This window comes from Callithrix jacchus, chromosome 15, assembly GCF_049354715.1.
Source record: "Callithrix jacchus isolate 240 chromosome 15, calJac240_pri, whole genome shotgun sequence".
Taxonomy (NCBI): domain Eukaryota; kingdom Metazoa; phylum Chordata; class Mammalia; order Primates; family Cebidae; genus Callithrix; species Callithrix jacchus.
In genome coordinates, this window is record NC_133516.1 from 8881833 (window position 1) to 8902891 (window position 21059).

The 21059-nt window shown below is 37.3% G+C and overlaps 1 protein-coding gene across 1 annotated transcript in view; it reads right to left on the bottom strand.

The window, feature by feature from the left end:
- The window catches only part of CCDC39 (coiled-coil domain 39 molecular ruler complex subunit), a 74735-nt gene extending 55728 nt beyond the window's left edge, over positions 1 to 19007 (bottom strand). Inside the window, exons 1-6 of the mRNA XM_035274308.3 lie at positions 18807 to 19007; positions 6580 to 6699; positions 4652 to 4798; positions 3633 to 3791; positions 2764 to 2856; positions 2539 to 2667 (exon numbers count right to left, since the gene is read on the bottom strand). Coding sequence (XP_035130199.1) covers positions 2539 to 2667; positions 2764 to 2856; positions 3633 to 3791; positions 4652 to 4798; positions 6580 to 6699; positions 18807 to 18896 — 738 coding nt within the window. The 5' untranslated portion in view covers positions 18897 to 19007. The remainder of the gene's footprint in view (positions 1 to 2538; positions 2668 to 2763; positions 2857 to 3632; positions 3792 to 4651; positions 4799 to 6579; positions 6700 to 18806) is intronic.
- Between the last annotated feature and the right edge of the window lie 2052 nt (positions 19008 to 21059).

Below are 21059 nucleotides of genomic sequence, written 5' to 3' on the forward strand. Positions count from 1 at the left end.
GGCAACCTACAGAATGGGAAAAAAATTCTGCAATCTATCCATCTGACAAAGGGCTAATATCCAGAATCTACAAAGACCTGAAACAAATTTATAAGAAAAAAAAAACATCAAAATGTGGGCAAAGGATATGAACAGACACTTCTCCGAAGGAGATATTTATGCAGCCAACAAACATGAAAAAATGCTCATCATCAGTGGTCACAGAGAAATGCAAATCAAAACTGCAATGAGACACCATCTCATGCCAGTTAGAATGGCAATTGTTAAAAAGTCAGGAAACAACAGATGCTGGAGAGGATGTGGAGAAATAGGAATGCTTTACACTGTTGGTGGGAATGTAAGGCAGTTCAACTGCTGTAGAAGACAGTGTGGTGATTCCTCAAGGATCCAGAACCAGAAATGCCATTTGACCCAACAATCCCCTTACTGGGTACACACTCAAAGGATTATAAATCATTCTACTATAAAGGCACATGTACACATATGTTTACTGCAGCACTATTCACAATAGGAAAGACTTGGAACCAACCCAAATGCCCATCAATGATAGACTGGACAAAGAAAATGTGGCACATATATAACATGGAATACTATGCAGCCATAAAAAAGGATGACTTCATGTCCTTTGCAGGGACATGGATGAGGCTGGAAACCATCATTCTCACCAAACTAACACAAGAACAGAAAACCAAACACCACAATGTCTCACTCATAAGTGGGAGTTGAACAATGAGAACACATGGACACAGGAAGGGGAACATCACATATCAGGGCCTGTCGGGGGCTGGGGGATTAAGGGAGGGATAGCATTAAGAGAAATATTTAATGTAGATGATGGGTTCAAGGGTGCAGTAAACCACCATGGCATATGCATACCTATGTAACACACCTGCATGTTCTGCACATGGATCCCCAGAACTTAAAGTATAATAATGATAATAAAAGAAATCAGAAGAAAAAAAAAGTAAAATTAAAAAAAAATAAAACCCACTTGTAACTGCTGCTAATTGCAGTATATATATTAGGACAACTTGGATCTATACTCCCAGGTTGTAATCCCCAAGGTTGGCCCAAAGGAACTCTGCTTACATTAAGTTTGCTTCAGCTTCTTCCTTGTAGGTCAACAGCTTAATGTTTGAAAGAAATGAGAAGTTCAGAAATAGTAATATCAGGCCTGGGCACAGTGGCTCATGCCTGTCATCCCAGCACCTTGGGAGGGTGAGGTGAGCAGATCGCCTGAAGTCAGGAGTTCGAGACCAGCCTGGTCAACAATGGTGAAACCTGGTCTCTACTAAAAATATATAAAAGTTAGCTGTGGTGGCAGGAGCCTGTAATCCCAACTACTCTGGAGGCTGAAGCAGATGAATTGCTTGAACCTGAGAGGCGGAGGTTGCAGTGAGCCAAGATCACGTCATTGCACTCCAGCCTGGGTGACAAGAGTGAAACTCTGTAGAAAGAAAGAAGAAAAGAAAAGAAAGAAAGAAAGAAAAGAAAGAAAGAAAGAAAGAGAGAGAGAAAGAAGAAAGGAAGGAAGGAAAGAAGAAAGAAAAAAAGAAAGAAAGAAAGAAGAGAGAAAGGAGAGAGAGAGAAAGAAAAGGAAAGAAAGAAAGAAAGAAAAGAAATAGTAATATCAGCATTAAGAATTAAGAGAAAAGAAATACTAATATCAGCATTAAGAATTAAGAGAAAAGAAATAGTAATATCAGCATTAAGAATTAAGAGAACTGCATAGTTAAGATTGGTTCTCCTTTGTCCCTCCTTGGGTGGTGTAACCCATTTTGTTGATAAAATGTTGGTGACTTACAGAAATTGAAAATACAACCAAAACTAAATCACACCCAGATATCAGAACTTAAACTCTCAGTAGCCTGAGCTGCTTGCTGGATACATTTCCATGGAGTAGATGGAATTTAACTCCATCTCACCTGCCACCTTTTCTCCTGAATTCCTTCTCTTTCTCAAATCTTCCTTCTTTTACTCCCCACTATTTCATTCATTAATGATTTTCCAAAAACATTCTCCTAATTTATCTCCGAAAATAACAAGAGATAACACTTGGTCTGTGTTATCAGTGCACTATTCCCCTCTTCTATGTCATTATTGGTGTCTCAGCTTCAAAAGTGAAACTTCATTGCCCTCTAGGTTTCTTTTCTGACCCTCCTCTTGCTCCTTGGCTATGCATGGAGGTTCATTTCCCTACTATAACTTACTCCAGAGAGCAGACACATTAAATCCAAGGGACCTTGGACAGCCATGTGTACGTCAGGGCATTGGCTTTATTGCAAAACAGTATCTACTGACTCTTGTTCCACAATTCAGAGATGACAGGATCCAGTGTTTGGAGTTATAACACTACAAGAAAATAATCTTCACCACATTTCCAAATGGATATAGAGTCAGCTTTCAAAAATACTTATCAAAACTACTGAATAGTACTACTAAAGTGGCTTTCAAATAACAATGTAATTTACATTTGGAATAATGACTTAAAGACAAGAGACAAATACAGCTGAAATTACAAGGACCAAACTACTTTACCGAAGCACAGTTATCTATGTCTTGATCCCTCTTCTGCATCTGTTCTATTGTGTTCTCCCACTGTTTAATGAGTTCTTGTCTTTCATTATGAATCTTACGAAAATCTTGCGCTGCTTTATCCAATTCTAACTGTCAAATAGAGAGCATACAACATTTCTGTAAATTTAAGTGGTTTAGCAAACAGCACCTTTAAAATTAGGAAATAAAAGTCTTCCTTAAACTAACCTGTGCACTCATAGTCTCTGTAAGTTCATTGTCAAGCATCTTTCTTTTCTGATTACGTTCCAAAGTTAGTCTCTCTAATTGCAGAGTCAGTGCCTATGATGTAATGACATACAAAGACATTTATGATTCTCATTCAATTAATTTAAAAGTTATTAGTAGATCTAATATTAAATAGTATTACACTATACATATACATTTATTTAGTATCTAAACAACTATGAAATAATAAATATCTTCCTTATCTTTTAACCCCCAAAAGCTAATCTAATGTGTTTGCCTACAGCAGCATAAAAACCTCAATTGCTTCCAAAATGACTTTTAATATTTTTAAAGTAAATTAGAAAAAGATTAAGTTAAAATTTGCTATTTGAAAGATAATGGACTTGTTATTCAATCTGCTAGAAAATCACGTTTCATAATACCAACTTTAGTGTCCCCAGATACAAGTAGATTTTAAGTGATTCTTATAATCAATAGCAACAGTCTCAAATCACCAAAAACTACACGTAACATTCAAACTACATTTTAGGCAAAATAAATTAAAATAGTTCGGTAGGAAACTTTCTCTTCTGAAACATTTTGAGCATCCTTATAAATCAGGATATTTTTAACCTGTGGTCCATGGATTCTCAAATAATCTGAGCGAATCAGACAACCTGTAAAACAGTCAGCAGTATTTTATGCGTATTTGAATATGGTCATTTTTTTCTACAGAGAAGACATTTGGCTTTATTAGTTTCTCCAGGAAGCTTCTGACTCAGAAGTTTAAGAATTGCTGCCTTAAAAATCACAAGCACAACTTTAGGTTAACAGGTTGACATACTACAGATTTAGGGAAAACCTAACAATTACAGTTTGTAATTTCTCACCCTGATTTTGTTATCATCTTGTTGTGCATACTTCTGAATCGTGAGCGCGTCACTGTCTTTATGAGCTGATTCTTCCAACCAGGCCTCCAGTGCTTGCTGGTCCCAGTTCATCTGGCATTTCAAACCATCCAGTTTCTGAGTGGCTTTAAATATGCCATTCTAATTTCCAAAGAGAGAGAGAGAAGGGGAGATTACAAATCATTATTTACTATACAAACTGAAATAAAACATACCTTTAAATACTATGGAGCATAATTTAAAAAGAAGAAACCTTGTCCCTGCCTCCCAGATGTTAATGATATGCCATATTTTAATTATATAACTATTACACTTACATCTTAATTCCTTCATTGAGAAACAGAGGAGAGGTGACTATACAAAGTCAAGAACAGTAGTTGAGCCAGAGGTTGCTTTAGGCTTTAAGGTACCTCCCTCCCAGCAACTGCATTCATCACTCCACCAAAGCCACATGTGTATGTATACATATATATGTATATGTATTTGATATGTATATGCACATGTAAAGAGAAGAATCAAAATTTGGAAAGAGGTCCCAAATGATTAACTATAAACTAAAGAAAAGAGAGTAATAGGTTAAAGTAGTTTAATGTTGGAGTCACAAAACTGATAAATCAATATGAAAGGTCAACATTTTAAATGAAATTCAAAACTAAAAGTGATTTTTTTAATGTGGCTTTTAAAAATATAATACATATAAACCATGGCTAGTATTTTAGAACAGGTAAGAAGCATGATACTTTGCATGCAAGTCTCAATAAGTAGCTGGTGAATGAATAATGGGAAAACTGTAATATTCTATTATTTTTTCATTCAAATGACAGCTCCATGTGCCTTTCATTGTCCGAAACATATGTAAGTAAACACTAGGAAACTAATGTATGCCTTTCCCGTACAGGAAAAAAAAAAGTCAATGCTCATTTGGTGACAGAGGAATAAGTAGAAGAATTTTGAGTAATTTAAGTAAGTAACAGAATTTTAAGTAATATTTCAACATATACTTCTTTGTCAGTTTTCTTCTCCAGTATTGAAGCCATCTCATTTTGCAGACACTGAATTTCTTCTTTCACTCGTCCTAGTTCTCTTTGAGCAATGGCCTTAAAATGTTCTTCACTTTCCGTCTCACGCTCCCTCGCTTTGCAGAAAGACTACAGAGTAACATACAAGATAAAAAGGCCTTTAACATTTCAGAAATGTTTAATTAAAATATTTATAATAATCCACTAGATTAAAACAAAATAAACTGCTTACATTAAACATTATTAATCCCACTACTCTAAAACCTACATTACATTAGACTGAGCTGCTCGCTAGTTGTAAGAAAGTCAAACTGTGCTAGGAGAAAATACTGTCAATAGTTTTCAGATACAACGTTGATCTAGGAAAACTAAAGAAAACCAAAGCTTTGGTTACACTTAAAACTTATTATCTACAAATAAGAAATATCAATTAACAAATAATTAAGAAATGAGATATTTTACATGAATTGATAATATATTCCAATTAACAGACACATTCCAATTAATAGTATTTAAAATAATTATTTAAACACCAATGGTTGTAAATATTCCCTAGAATATATTAGCATATAATCATGCTTTTTTGTTCAGTGTTATGTAATAAAAGAGTACGTGTTAACTAATTTTAAAGTGCTTCGAAGTTATCACTTAGTATTAACTTTACAGTATTAAAGCTACAACTGCTGGAAGTTTACTATTCTTTTGTCTCTGTTACTCTATGTATTTGAGGTTTGATGATAATGAGATATAACCACAGAGTCTCTGCCTCTCAAATCCCCAGCTCGTTACTCTAATAACTTAAAGTGTCATTCCAAATAGTTTATCAGTTACTCATTGGCACTGAGAGTCAAGAATTCTGAGTTTGCTTTTGAGTTTATTAAATTTGTAAATTTCTAATAGGACTTGTAAGCATGACATGCTTACTTGTCCATATATACTTATTATGAATTGCTTTTTAAAATATGGCACTGTTCATTTTTTGAAACTGCATACTATTTCTCACAGTAGATGCACTTAAAAAAAAAACTAGCTTGAGATAGAAGTTAGAAAACTTCCCAGTGCTGTTGCTGAGCTGCCTGGCTTGCTGGGCATCATTAGGGAGTGAGTGTCTGTACTTGGACAGGTTATTTATAAAACGGAAGCTTATTTAATCACTCCAAGTTTTAACTTTTATTATATTTATGCTAACATTTCTAAGATGCCTTATGTTTTCCAGTTACCTAAATAAAGTCTTAAGTATAATTGAACTTTTTAATCTCAGGATTATTATAAATTTCAATCTATGCTAAAATGCTTATATGCGTAGACTACTGGCCTCCACTCAAAATGGCCCTAGCGAGTTGTGCTGAAAAATTAAAAAGGAGACAGAAATTTTATATGTATTATATTAGGCCATTATTTCTCTCCACCATCACTGTACCCTTCTCAAATAACCTGCTGTCTAATACAGACGGTTTGAATAATAATTTCTTTGTTCATACAGATTGATTTTTTGTTTAAAATTGGAGCAGTAGTTAATTCCTCTAAGTCTTTTTCTTTTTTTCTTTTTATTTATTTATTTTATTGCATTTTAGGTTTTGGGTACATGTGAAGAACATGCAAGATAGTTGCATAGGTACACACTTGGCAGTGTGATTTGCTGCCTTCCTCCTCTTCACCTATATCTGGCATTTCTCCCCATGCTGTCTCTCCCCAACTCCCCACCCCCCGCTGTCCGTCCCCTATTCCGCACAACAGACCCCAGTCCTCTAAGCCTTTTTCTATCTACTTTCATATTCAATGCTTTGTTCACAATAGTTTAATTATGTTAAAGTTTCCTATTATAACTGTAAAAATCACAGACGTAAATGCACTCTGAGATGTTCCATAACTACACATAACATAATCAACATAAATTTCAGTTACTGTACCTGTGTAATTGATAGCTCTTGTTTAACATTTTTGAAGTGAGAAGTCATAGCATTAATTCGCTCTTCATACTCACGTAACTGGTCTTGCAAGCTTGCTCTTTCATTCTTCAGCTTTGACAACTGTAAATAATAAATGCTACAATTAACCAAAGTCCTATTAAGTTTTACCATATGAAGGACCAAAAGACAAAGAAAATTAAACTTCCATTTACTTTGTGTCTTAGTCAATTTGGGCTATCACAAAAATATCATAGACTGGTAGCTTAAACAGAATGTAATTTGATTCATGAGAGATTCCTCACAGTTCTGAAGGCTAGGAAGTCCAAGATCACGGTGCCAACTAATGTCTGTACTGGTGAGGGCTCTCTTTCTGATTTGCAGACAGATGCCTTCTTGGTGTGTCTTCACATGGCAGAGAAAGAGATCATCTCTCTCTTGTCTCTTCTTAAAAGGACATAATTTTTTATTTTATTATTTTTATTATGTTTTTATTTATTGCATTTTACGTTTTGGGGTACATGTGAAGAACATGTAAGAAAAATAAAAGAAAAAATAAAACAGTCAAAAAAAAAAAAGAGAAAAATTGCGCCCAGCACCCTACACAGCCTAGGGGCAGCCCAGCTTGCAGCAAATCCAGGTTCTCTTCCCTGGATTATTGATTACAGATTATTAAATATTTTGGGCTTATTGTTGCCAAAAAAAGAGCACCAACACCATTCATGAGGGTTCTACCTCTATGACCTATTTACTTCTCAAAGACTTCACCTCCAAATACCATCACATTGAGGACTGAGACCACCATATGAATTTCGGGAGGACACAACAATCAGAACAGAGCACTTTGTTTCTTTAAATGTCCACATGAACTTCTAAAATCTACTAATTCTTTAAATAGTAACAAACAGTGTGATTTGGTGATGACTGTGGGGAAAATTAGCGCCACATTACACAGAATAGAAATCTCTCTTAGATTTACTTTTTGTCTTAATGATTGAATTTAAAAAGCATTTAAGGTTATATGTTTTCATTAAATAAAATTTTTGCTGTTTCCCATGGATCTGGGCATGGAGCCGTCCCTTTTTATTGTTTTCTAAAAGGTAATTTTTCCTTTTCAATTTATTTTTTATATAAGGCCACCCAAGAATATTTCTCAGAAACATGCCTAAGAATTTAATATGGAGGATCATTTTAAATTATGTAATAAATAATTTTTAAATATAAATCCTATTGGCTTATTATCAGATAATGTGACCTATAAAATGTCTTGTCTGTATAGCATTTTAGGGATTATAATTTTTTTAATGTTGGCAAAATATTCAACATAAAATTTCCATTTTAACCAGTGCTTTTCAAAGTTCAGTGGCATTAAGTACATTCACATTGTTATACAGCCATCACCACTAATCCACCTACAGAACATTTTCATCTTCCCTGAACCTCTACTCACATAAAGCACTAACTTCCCCTTCCCTGCTCCTCTCAGCCCCTGGCAACCACCATTCTACTTTCCATCTTTATGAATCTGACTGCTACTCTAGGTACCTCATATAAGTGCAGTCATGCAATATTCGGCCTTTTGTTTCTGGCTTATTCACTTAGCACAGTGCTTTCAAGTTTCACCATTCATTTTTAATGCATTATGATTTTTGTTTTGGTCTAGTACATGATCCACTCTTGTAAATGTTTTATGGGCATGTTATTTTTTTTTTTTTTTTTTGAAACGGAGTTTTGCTCTTGTTACCTGGGCTGGAGTGCAATGGCGCGTTCTCGGCTCACCGCAACCTCCACCTCCTGGGTTCAAGTAATTCTCCTGCCTCAGCCTCCTGAGTAGCTGGGATTACAGGCACGTGTCACCATGCCCAGCTAATTTTTGTATTTTCAGTAGAGATGGGGTATCACCATGTTGACCAGGATGGTCTCGATCTCTTGACTTCGTGATCCACCCACCTCGGCCTCTCAAAGTGCTGGGATTACAGGCTTGAGCCACCGTGCCCAGCCTTACAGGCATATTTTAAGGTGCATATACTCTATTCAAGAGATAGATGTCTCTGTGTGTTTATTTTTCTTATCACATCCCTTGTATCCTTATTTTTGTCTAGTAGAGTTGTCTAATTCTGAGGCACAAATTAATGAAACAGCTCACTGTAACTGTAACTTTGTCAAAGTCTACATGCATTTATAATAGCTCTTGCATTAATGTAATCAGCTGTTGTGTTTGGTGCATACAGCTTTATGACTTTTATTTGCTTCATCCATTATGCCATTTGTAATTGTATAATGTCCCCAAAGCAAACTTCTGACTTTTGAATGAAAGCATAATTAACTCTCCCCAAGTTGAAAAGCCCTTCTGCATAGAGTTACCAAAAAACATTTTATAGCTTCTTCCTTAAATATACAGGAGCATGTAGCAATCACCAGATATTTATTGAAAACTTACATCATGTGAAGGATGCCAAAATAAACAAACAAGATCCCAGAAGAAACAGATAATTCAGGACAAAAAAGACAAGAACTAAACACATACACATTTTACACAGACACACAGACACACACACACAATCAGATTGGAGAAAATATTTTACCCCTAAAAGGCGGCCACAGTGCTACAAAAAAGCAACAAAGAACTTGAAGATATAGTTCATCAATATAGTTCCCAAATAAAACATGCAATGGAAAGATAAAACCCTAAATACTCTCAGAGATGTTTTTTTCAAGGTAAACTACAAAGAAACAGAAATCACACTAATATCAGATTACTCACTGAAACACAGCTGGAAGATAATCGATACATTCCAAACTCTGAAGTAAAATTATTTTTAACCTAGAGTCTTCTACCCAGCCAAACCTCCAAATGTGAGTATAAATAAAGATATTTTCAGAGATTCGAAGGCTCAGAGTGTTCACGTCTCATACAGCCTTCTCATGGAGACACGAGAAACTATTCCATCACAATCAGAAAATAACAGACTTCATTTTACTGCACTTCTCTTTATTGTGCTTCTCCAATAGCACATTTTTAACAGCGTGAAGGTTTGCAGCAACCCTGTGTCTAGCAAGTCCATCAGCACCATTTTCCCAACAGCAGGTGCTTATTTTGTGTCTCTGTGTCCCATCTTGGTACTTCCTATAATATTTAAAACGTTTTCATTAATATGATATCTGTTATAGTTATCAGTGATCAGTGATCTCTGATGTTACTATTGTAATTGTTTGTGGTGCCACAAACTGTGACCCATGAGACAATGAACTTAACCAAAAAATGTGTGTGTTCTGACTGTGCCGCTGATCAGGCATCACCTCATCTCTCTCCCTCTTTTTGGGCTTCTCTATTCCTTGAAACACAATATTGAAATTAGGACAATTAATAACCTTACAATGGCCTCTGTGTAAAAATCAAAAGCGAGAAATAATGGAGGCCAAAAGTTGACGCAGGCCAAAAACTAGGCCTCCTGCATCAAACAGTTAACCAACTTGTGAATACGAAGGAAATGTTCTTGAAGGAAATTAAAAGTGCTACTCCCTTGAACACACAAATGGTAAGAAAGCAAAACAGGCTTATTGCTGATATAGAGAAAGTGAGGTAGGAGGTGGGTCTAGACTCCAGAGGCAAGACTCAGACACCACACCAAATTGAGGACTAGCTAAAACAGAGAGGAGGCAGATGCAGCTTTCTATAAGACGTGCTCACCAGTACGCCATGTCAGTTCACCTTTGCCACGGGCAACACCCAGAAGTTATTACCCCTTTGAGCCGGGCGCAGTAGCTCATGCCTGTAATCCCAGCATGTTGGGAGGCCGAGGTGGGCAGATCACTTGAGGCCAGGAGTTCAAGAACAGCCTTGCCAACATGGCAAAACCCATCTCTACTAAAAATACAAAAATTAGCCAGGCATGGTGGCACACAACTGTAGTCCCAGCTACTTGGGAGGCTCAAAGTAGGAGGATCACTTGAGCCTGAAAGGCAGACGTTGCAGTAAGTTGAGATTGTGCCACTGCATCCTAGCCTGAGCAATAAAATGAGACCCTGTCTCAAAAATCAAAACTAACGAAGAAAACAGGGAGTCTTCCAGGCTTGGGGTCTTCAGACATGCTGGTCTCTCTACCCAGAACATGTCCCTTCCCTAATGGCTAGTTCTTTATTATTCTTCAGGGCCTTATATTCTCCAGTTTGTATGTAAGTTTAGAGAGGGCTTCCCTGCCCATTTAATTCAATACAGTTTTTCCCAGTTGTTTTCCCTCATGGCAACATTTCACATTTAGTAATTACCTTCAAACAACTTACCACAATTAGTAATTATGTTTCTATTTGCTTGCCTACTTATTTTCTGTCTTTGCTACTAGATTATAAGATGCATGACAACAGGAACCATATGCATTTTGAAAAATGCTTTGCTTAAGCTTAGTGGCGAGAGGCATATGCATTTTGTTCACACTGTATTCAGAATCTAGAGTAATGCTTGGAACATAATAGTGCTCACTAAAAATCTGTAGAGAGAACAGATATGACAAGGGAAGGACAAGAGTTTCACATTTGTATGTAGTTATACCTGTCAGTCTTTTCTTTGGTGATTTTTATGTTTTGTGCTACACTGAGGAAGGCCTTTCCCAGAAGATTGAAAATATTACTGGGTATATATCTAAAGGATTACAAATCATTCTATTATAAAGACACATGCACATGGATGTTCACTGTGGCATTATTTACAATAGCAAAGACCTGAAACCAACCCAAATGCCCATCGATGATAGACTGGACAAGGAAAATAAGGCACATATACACCATGGAATACTATGCAGTCATAAAAATGAGGAGTTCATGTCCTTTGTAGGGACATGGATGAATCTGGAAACCATCATTCTCAACAAACTGACACAAGAACAGAATATCAAACACCACACGTTCTCACTTATAGGCAGGTATTGAACAATGAGAACACATGGACACAGGGAGGGGAGCATCACACACTGGGTCTGCTGGGGGGAACACGGGAGGGACAGTGTGGGGGAGGTTGGGGAGGGATAACATGGGGAGAAATGCTAGATATAGGTGATGGGGGGATGGAGGCAGCAAACCACGTGCCATGTATGTACCTATGCAACAATCCGGCATGTTCTGCACACGTACCCCAGAATCTAAAGTGCAATTTTATATATATACATAAAAGTGAATATATATATATATATATATATATATTTAAAAAACAAAAAAAGTCTCCTGGCTGGGCGCAGTGGCTCATGCCTGTAATCCCAGCACTTTGGGAGGCCAAGGTGGGTAGACCATGAGGTCAGGAGATAGAGACCATCCTGGCTGACAAGGTGAAACTCTGTCTCCACTAAAAACAGAAAAATCAGCCAGGCGTGGTGGCACCTGTAGTCCCAGCCACTCGGGAGGCTGAGGCAGGAGAATCCCTTGAACCTGGGAAGCGGAGGTTGCACTCCAGCCTGGGTAACAGAGCGAGACTCCATCTCAAAGAAAAAAAAAAGTCTCCAGTAATTTCATATAGTACTTTTATACATACTCTACAGCAAAATTTGTAACACACATAAAATGTATGCCTGTGTATGAGAGGAAGCAGATCCATAATTCTTTTTCAAAACAAATAGCAAGAGACCACTTATTAGTTTATCTTTCTCCTTTGGTTGGAAATGCATCCTTTTTATATTAAATTCTCATATATGCAGAGATCTGCTTCTGGATGTCTCACATTTAACTGATTTATTTATTGTCAGAAAAGTGCCACACTGTTTTAAGTAGCATGGCTTTTTAGTATGGTAGGGCAAAATGCACTATCACCACCAACACAACTATTCCGTCTAGTATCAAACACTTTCACTTCCAAATGAACTTTGGAATCAAGTTGTCAAGTTTATTTTAAAAGGGGCCCTAGGCATTTTCATTGAAATTTTCTTGAACATACAGAATAATTTAATAACTGAAATTATGATCTTCCTACCCAGAAATAAATGTCTCCATTTGTTCAGACTTTTATATAATTAATTCTTAATATCATTGCACATGACCAGATTCAGAGCATTTCTATAACCCCAGAATTAGAAGAAACCTCCAAGGTTGCCCCAACTACAAAATGTGCATCAGCAACAGGTGGTGCTTTTACGCTTCCACTGATTAGGTACTCGCTACCTCCTGAGGAAACGCATTTTATCACAATGGATAATGAAGTAAGTCTCATAGGAAAAATGTCAGAGGGCAGTCCTGTTTCACAATTTCCTCATCTACACAAAATGATTTTTTATTGATGATTGTCTTGACCAGTATCTATAAAAATTTTTAAACAAGTACATTTCACAAGCTGTATCAGATTGTTGACTGTTTGTGCACTGTTAAGGAAGAGATGGATGTAAGTCTTTATTAAGGGGGACTGACTTCACAGCTAAATATCATGCAATATTTCTGAAATCACTGTTATTTTTTCAGTGTTTTCATCATTGTTCTTCACACATAGTAACCTCTTCATTAATACTAACTGAATTAATGAATTAATGAATGGATCATTCTTATGGATTTATTTATCCTCATAACAGGGGGACATGATTACATTAAAAAATTTCTAATGCAGAGAAAAACAGTAAAGACCTCTCTAATTATAGACTTTCAATATTCTTTTCTGGGAAATACACATTCACAATTTGTTTTTGTCCATGACAAACACTGCCTTGTAAAAAAAACTTATGTAATTTACTTAATATCTTTAAGGATATACACAAGAATTATCATATAATTAAGTTGGGTACAGTGGAATGTGTAGGAGGGCGGGTATGTGTGTGTCTAATTCCTGAAGATGAGTGACATTAAATAAAAAGCTAACAATTTTCCATAACCATTTCCTAGAACCCAAGGCCAAGAAGAAAAGAGGAGTCTTTATATGAAAGTATTCTCACCTATAAGTAAAATAGTCCTAAAAATCAAAAGAATTGGCTAAATCAATGCTTTAAGAAACTTTGATATTCAGAGGGCCACACCTTTACTAGTGAAAAACCATACTTTACTGATTTTATGCATTTACTCTGATCCAGTAGATGGCGCCACATGTCTGTATATGTAAAGTACCACAGGGTCTTTATTCTCTTTTTTTTTCCTTTCTTTACTTTTTTCTCCTTATTTAATGTCTGGAAAGAAATAAAAAGTGCTACTCCCTTGAACACACAAATGATAAGAAAGCAAAATAGCCTTATTGCTGATAAGGAGAAAGTGAGATAGGACGTGGGTCTAGACTCAAAGGCTGCTCTCAGACACCAGAACAAATTGAGGACTAGCTAAAACAGGGATGGAGGGGAAGCAGTTTTCCATAAGACATGCTCAGCAGCATGCCATGCCAGTATACCACTGCCATGGCAACACCCAGAATGATCACCCCTTTGAACCCAGTACGGTGGCTCACACCTGTAATCCCAACACATTGGGAGGCCAAGGCTGACGAATCACTTGAGGCCAGGAGCTTGGGACCAGCCTGGCTCACATAGCAAAACCCATGTCTACCAAAGATACAAAAATTAGCTGTGTGTGATGGCATGCACCTGTAATTCCCAGCTACTTGGGGTGCCCCCAGGCTTGAGCCTGGGAGGCAAAAGTTGCAATGAGCCAAGTCTGAGTGACAGAGCAGAACTCTGTCTCAAAAAAATAAATAAATAAACAGAAGTTATCACTCCTATCCATGGCAACAACCCAATTACCCTGAAGTTACCACCCTTGTTTTAGAAATTACTAACCTGACCCTAAATATATGTATAAATTAAAAGTGAGTAGAAATATGACTGCCTCTGAGCTGCTGCTCTGGGTGCACTACTTCAAGTATCCCTGCTCCACAAGGAGCAGTACCTTTGCTGCTGCTGCTGCTGCTGCTGCTGCCGCCACTTCAATAAAAGTTGCTGTCTAATACCACTGGCTCACCCTTAAATGCTTTCCTGGGTGAAGCCAAGAACCCTCCAGGGCTAAGCCCCAATTTTGGAGACTTCGTAGTCCTGTTAGAAGATTTAGTGGTCCAGATAAAAGATTAAATCACCCACAACATTCCCGTAAGCCAAAGCCTAATCCAGGGCAAGGCTCTTAACTTTCAGAAAGGTGAGGAAGCTGCAGAAAAAAAGTTTAAAACTTGCAGAGGTGGGTTCACGATGTTTAAGGAAAGAAACCATCTCCACAACACAAAAGTACAAAGTGAGGTAGCAAGTTCTAGAAGGGCTAGCTAAGATCATGGATAAAGGTGGCTACATCAAACAACAGATTCTCAACGTAGATAAACGGCCATGGAGTAAGAGAAGATGCCATCTATGACTTTTATAGCTCACTAGGAGAAGCCGATGCCTGGCTTCATAGCTTCAAAGGACAGACTGACTCTTCATTAGGGGCGAATGCAGCCGGTGACTTTAAGTTAAAGCCTGTGCTCGTTTACTATTCTGAAAATCCTGTGGCCCTTCAGAATGATGTTAAATCTGCTCTGCCCATGCTCTATAAATAGAACAAAAAAACCCAGATGACACATCATAAACGACATGTTTTACTGAACATTTTAAACCCACCGTTGATTCCAGCTGCTCAGAAAAGAGAAATTCCTCTCAAAATATTACTGCTCATTGGCCAGCTGTGGTGGCTCACACCTTGGCTCCACTGTGGGAGGCCAAGAAAGGCGGATCATTTGAGGTCAGGAGTTCAAGAGCAGCCTGGCCAACATGGTGAAACCCCGTCTCTACTAAAAATACAAAAATTAGCCAGGCATGTTGGCTCATGCCTGTAATCCCAGCTACTCAGGAGGCTGAGACAGGAGAATCGCTTGAACCCAGGAGGTGGAGGTTGCAGTGAGCCGAGATCACACCATTGCACCTCATCCTGGACGATGGCAGAGTAAGACTCCATCTCAAACAAACAAACAAAAAATTAATGCTCATTGACAATGCACCTGGTCACACAAGAACTATGATGGAGACATACAAAGAGATTAATGTTTTCATGCCTGTTAACACAGCATCCACTCTGTAGCCCATGGATCGAGAGGATATTTCAACTTCAGAAATACATTTTGTTAGGCTCTAGCTGCCATAAATAGTGGCTCCTATGATGGATCTGAGCAAAGTAAATTGAAAAGCTTCTGGAAAGGATTTATCATTCTAGATGCCAAAAAGAACTTTCATGATTCATGGGAGGAGACTGAAATATCAGTATTAACAGAAGTTTAGAAGATTATTCCAGCCCTCATAAATGACTTTGAGAGGTTCAAGCCTTCAATGGAGGAAATAACTGCAGATAAGGTAGAAATAGCTAGAGGACTAGAATTAAAAGGGGACCCTGAAGATGTGACCGAATTGCTACAATCTCATTAACAAACTTGAACAGATGAGGAGTTGTTTCTTACAGATAAGCAAAAAAAGCGGTTCCTTAAGACAGAATCTCTTTCTGGTAAAGATGCCGTGGGCAGTGTTAAAATTACAAGGGATTTAGAATATTACATGAACTTATTTGATAAAGCAGCAGCAGACTCTGAGAGAATGGACACCACTTTTGAAAGCCCTGCTGTGCATGCAATGTTATCAAACATGACTGCATGCTACAGAAAAATCTTTGATGAAAGGAAGAAGCCACTGATGTGGCAATCTTCATTGTTCTCTTATTTTAAAAAACTGGCGTAGCTACTTGAACCTTCAACCACCACCTTCACCAGTCAGCAAACATCAACATCAAAACAAGACCTTCCACCAGCAAAACGGTCACAACTCACTGAAGGCTCAGATACTTGGTAGCATTTTTTTTAAATAAAGTATTATTAATTCAGAAAAGCACAAGTTTTGAACACCTAATAGACTGAAGTAAAAGTAAGCATAACTTTTACATCGACTGTGTGACTTGCTTTATTGCAATGTTCACTTTATTGCAGTAGTCTGGAACCAACTTGCAATATCTTGGAGGTATGCCTGTACAAGAAAAATGAACATATGTGATCTAGGAAATACAGCTTCAAATCAGCAGAGAAATAAATAGAATTTCCAAGGTGACAGTTGCAAAATAGGCCTGTGGGGAAATCCGTACATACTGGAAAATACAGTACTTCAGAAGGAAGTGGGTGGGAAGTAGGGGGCAGAAGGAATACAAGACTATTTTGAAGATCTGATACTTTAAGGTATGTATACTTAAAGCAGGTGATGCAAGGAAGTAGAATGGCAATCTAGGATGCAAGAAATTAAAATCACCATACGATGGGCCCTCCTTGCAACAATCATTTGTGAACAAAATCCAGCCGGCCAAAAGGCAAATCAAAATGAAAAGTTCAAGAAAGATAAACTGAATAAAAGTGGCTGCGGTAAGGACCACTAAAGCAAATCAAGCACAAAACTAACACTAAACACCTGTGATAAATTAAGGGCATTGAATCCAATGCAAATAAACTTGGCAATATTAAAAATGATAAAACCATCATTTTAACAGGGGAAGAGGAGGTGGGAAAATGTGTAAGCGTGCTAACTTATTCTTTAAAACCAGAGACATTCAGTAATCTATAATTGAAATATAGAGTTCTTAATTTTTTCTTAAGTAGTTTTTCTTAGAGGATTTTTTTTTTAGCAATCTGCACCTCTTGCAATCAAGTAATATTTACCTGAAATTCAACAACTGCTTTTTCTTCTCTCGAATACTAAAATTACTATTTTGTGTTAAAAACAGCATATCTATAATACAATTCCATTATAATATTCCTAATTTTTCTTTTTTCTGTGTATCTGTATACCTAGATGTCTGAAATATGTGTTTAATGCCATGACAGTCATTTCTACAGTACAGTGGACACTTTGGGGTAGGAATATCTTATATCTTTATCTCATACCCTTCTATTTTGTTTGAATATCTTATATTGACAAGAGTCACTTTTTACATGTCAGAGTTTATTTATGTAATGCAATTGTAGTTCTCATTTTTCTTGTTTATACTGCTCTGCAATTTTTTAAATAGCTACTATAAGTAATATGTATATAAAAATCCTGCAAGACACATATGATGGCAATAATACTAAAAACTAAAATTTGGATGGAACTTTAACCCATATTATGTCCCTAGAGCCTGCGAAGTAGTTTATCTCCATCTCCACTTTACAGAAAAAGAAGCAGGATTAGGGTTGGCAAGCAGGATCCGAACCCAGGCCTGGATGTTTAGTATTAATTCTTCAGTACTCAGTGCTAGATCGCTTACCTTTCCTAACATTGCCCTTCTTTGGGGAAAAAATGCAGTCTTCTAAATTACACATGAGTAAATAGGTCAGAATGTTTTAAAAAGCATTTCCATTCTTTTCAAAAGGTACAGTCAGGGGATTTTCATTTTCCATTTTCAGAGCTGAGAAAACTTTCTTTTCTGTTTTATAAAGTTGCCTAAGCATCATCTGCTATTCTTGGACCTCCTTCTACACAACAGATCCCCACCAAGGTTTTTCAAAATTTGCTGAGCCGGCTGCAATTTTTTATTTTTATTTTTTCCTAGAGATGCGGGAGGGGAGGGCTTTGCGGGGGATCTCACTTTGTTGTTCAGGCTGCTTTACTCCTGGCTTTAAGGGGTCCTCTGCCTCAGCCTCCCAAAGTGCGAGGCTTACAGGTGTAAGCCACTGCACCTGGCCTGCAATTATTTTTTAACAACTGCTATGAATTGTAGTTGATATAAGTTCGTCCTTACAACTTATGTCAATCTGTGACAACTCAATCTTCTCTCTAAAACACTGTAAACTGCACGTTTCACATTCTTACTGGAATGCTCCTCTTGAGAATACCTCAAGTCACTTTCAGCTTTAAACATTATAGACAGAAACTCACAAAGGAATATAAACCTTCTGGCGTTTTATTTGTAAATGTGTGCAAATAACCGTTGCTACGCAAACCTCAGCAGTTCTTTTCCAAGCAGCGCTTAATTTTGAGCAAGGAAAAAGCGGATGCCGGAACCAGCCTTTCCTCTCCCGCCAGGAGGAAAGAAATGAGCCAGAGGAGTGGGCCTGGGGAAGGGAGTTTCGAACTTTATAGCCCTAAATGTCAATTATGGTTTTAATAAATCTTTTAAATGCTTAACAATGACTGAAACAGGCAGGCAGGGTAAGGGAGGAGGGCGATGGTGCGAGGGAGCGTTAGAGAGAGGAAGCACAGGATTCGGAAAGGAGAGAAAAGACAGGGCTGGGGTAGTACTGCCAACCAGAAAACGCCTCCAACAGGTTTTCCCCACTTCCTCCCGCCTTCCTCACTTGACCTCACCTGATCTTCCAGCATCTTGTTCTCCTCGTTCGCCACTGGGATGGCGAACCCATCCTCCCAACGCAGCTCAGCCAGGAATTCGCTACTCATGACTGCGAACGGATAGAAAAGGTACAGAGCAAAGATCCGCCTTCCTGGACAGCGGGTGAGCAGCACCCGCGTCGAACCCAGGCACCTGCACAGCGCGGCGGTAATTGCCACGGGAGCCCTAGCAACCGTCCCGCGTCCTTAGTTACCAAACAGGAAGCGCTCCGGCCAGAAGGCGGAACTTCCTGTTGAGAATTCCCAGACTCCCAGGCTCAAGCCCAAAGAACTTTTTTTTTTTTTTTACCTTGAGCGCTGAAGGAAGAGCAGCAACTTCTCCCTCCCGAGGTTCCCGGGGGTTCCATGGCTAAAGGCTGAGGAGAAAGGCTCAACTTGTAGAAGAAATTTTGACGTGCATGGAATACTGGCATTTTAGATATAAAGATATTTAATTATTTATAAATGATCATTACTTATTTTATAATAGTCATTCCAAGTAATGAAAATGTGAGTATTCAGCTTATGTTAAGATGGTATATAGTTATTTATAATTGACATTTCTGAATTTCAGTGCTGCTTTCTGAAAGTATTGGTGTTGGTCAAAGGTGGGGAGGAAGATGTCAGGACAGGACTCCCAGAAATCATCCCTCACAGAAATATCAGTTTGAACAACTATTCACCTACAAAAGTACCTTCCCAAGAGTTAAGGAAACCAGTCACATTTAATTAAATTTTAATAAACCCAAAAATAAAAATGAAATAAAAGTAATTGGTATTATTACTGCCCATGTATCTTAAAATTACCTAATTTAACATCCCAGTTTTTAATATGAATACTGAGGCAGCTGCCTTGACCTGTGCTGATGACTTGAAGCACCCCTCTCAGTGTCAGCTGTAGCTGCCAAATGCATGACTGTGGAGTCTTTTTCATCTTTCCACTAATTTTACTTCTAGGAATATGTCCTGCAGAAACAGTCACATAGGTAAGTTACATGCCCTTATGCCACATGAGTATAAGAAGTCTCACAGCTGAAGCCTGAGAGTTCCATGTCCCATTTCTCAAAGGTTCCATTTCCTGAATTCGAGGATAATAATTATATGATATTTACTTCTGGATACAATGCCCATGCTTTCTCCAAATTCTACAATTCTGCCCTGCTTCTTTACCTCATCATCACGGCACCTCATATCACCTGGTTCTCACTCTAATTCTACAAGTTCTAGATCATAACTCTATTTGCATTCATCCAGATCTAGCTTTGGAAAGAAAACCCATAGTTTTTTATAAGCTTTGTTGCTGAAATACTCAATTTAATTGCAAAATGCTAAAGAAGGCATTACCCTTTTAATATCCTATTCCCTTAACTTCACCAAATCAGGTTGGTGAGGCTGAAATATAAAGATTTTTTTGTTCTGCAAAAATAATGTTATCTTTGTTTAAAAAGATAGAAAAAATACTTCTAGTATTAAGTAAAAGAAAAAGATACATTTCACCTCCATGCCAATCCTCTTTGTAAGAGAGTATCACTGTTTAGTGTTTACCCAACCAGCATTTTTAAAGGAAGCTATAAATTTTACATATACCAATTTGTCCTACAGAAATATCATCATATTGTAAACATCTGCAAATTCATTCATTTCACTTAACAATAGTGGCTATGTTTCCATTTCAGTACGTTTAGATCTACCGTAGTCACTATAAAAGCTTAAAATTCAGTATTATCAATTATAACTTTTTAAACAATGCTGCAATGCACATCTTGATAACACTGAATTGCATCAATTCTGGTTATACTTATTTTCACATTTTAATATCTCTGAAATTGGGATGCATCTTTTAAACAATGAAGTTAGATTTGGTGAAATAAGATATAATCTTGAATATTTATGTAAAGGTCTGCAGAAAAAATTCTTAGAAGTAAAAATAATGGAAAACAGATATAAGCAATTTTATTTTGATAGGTAACACTAAATTATTATTTTAAAAGGCTTTATGTATTCTCTAAAAATATGAGAGTATCTTTGCATACCTGAATATTATGAAATATTAAATATTTTACAATGTAAAGAATAAAATACAGTATCTCATAGTTAATGGACATTTCCTTAATGAATGAGACTGAGCATCACATTTCTTCCAAGAATTTCTTTTTTGCTTTTTGTTTTTTTGAGACGGAGTTTCACTCTTGTTAACCAGGCTGGAGTGCAATGGCACAATCTCGGCTCACC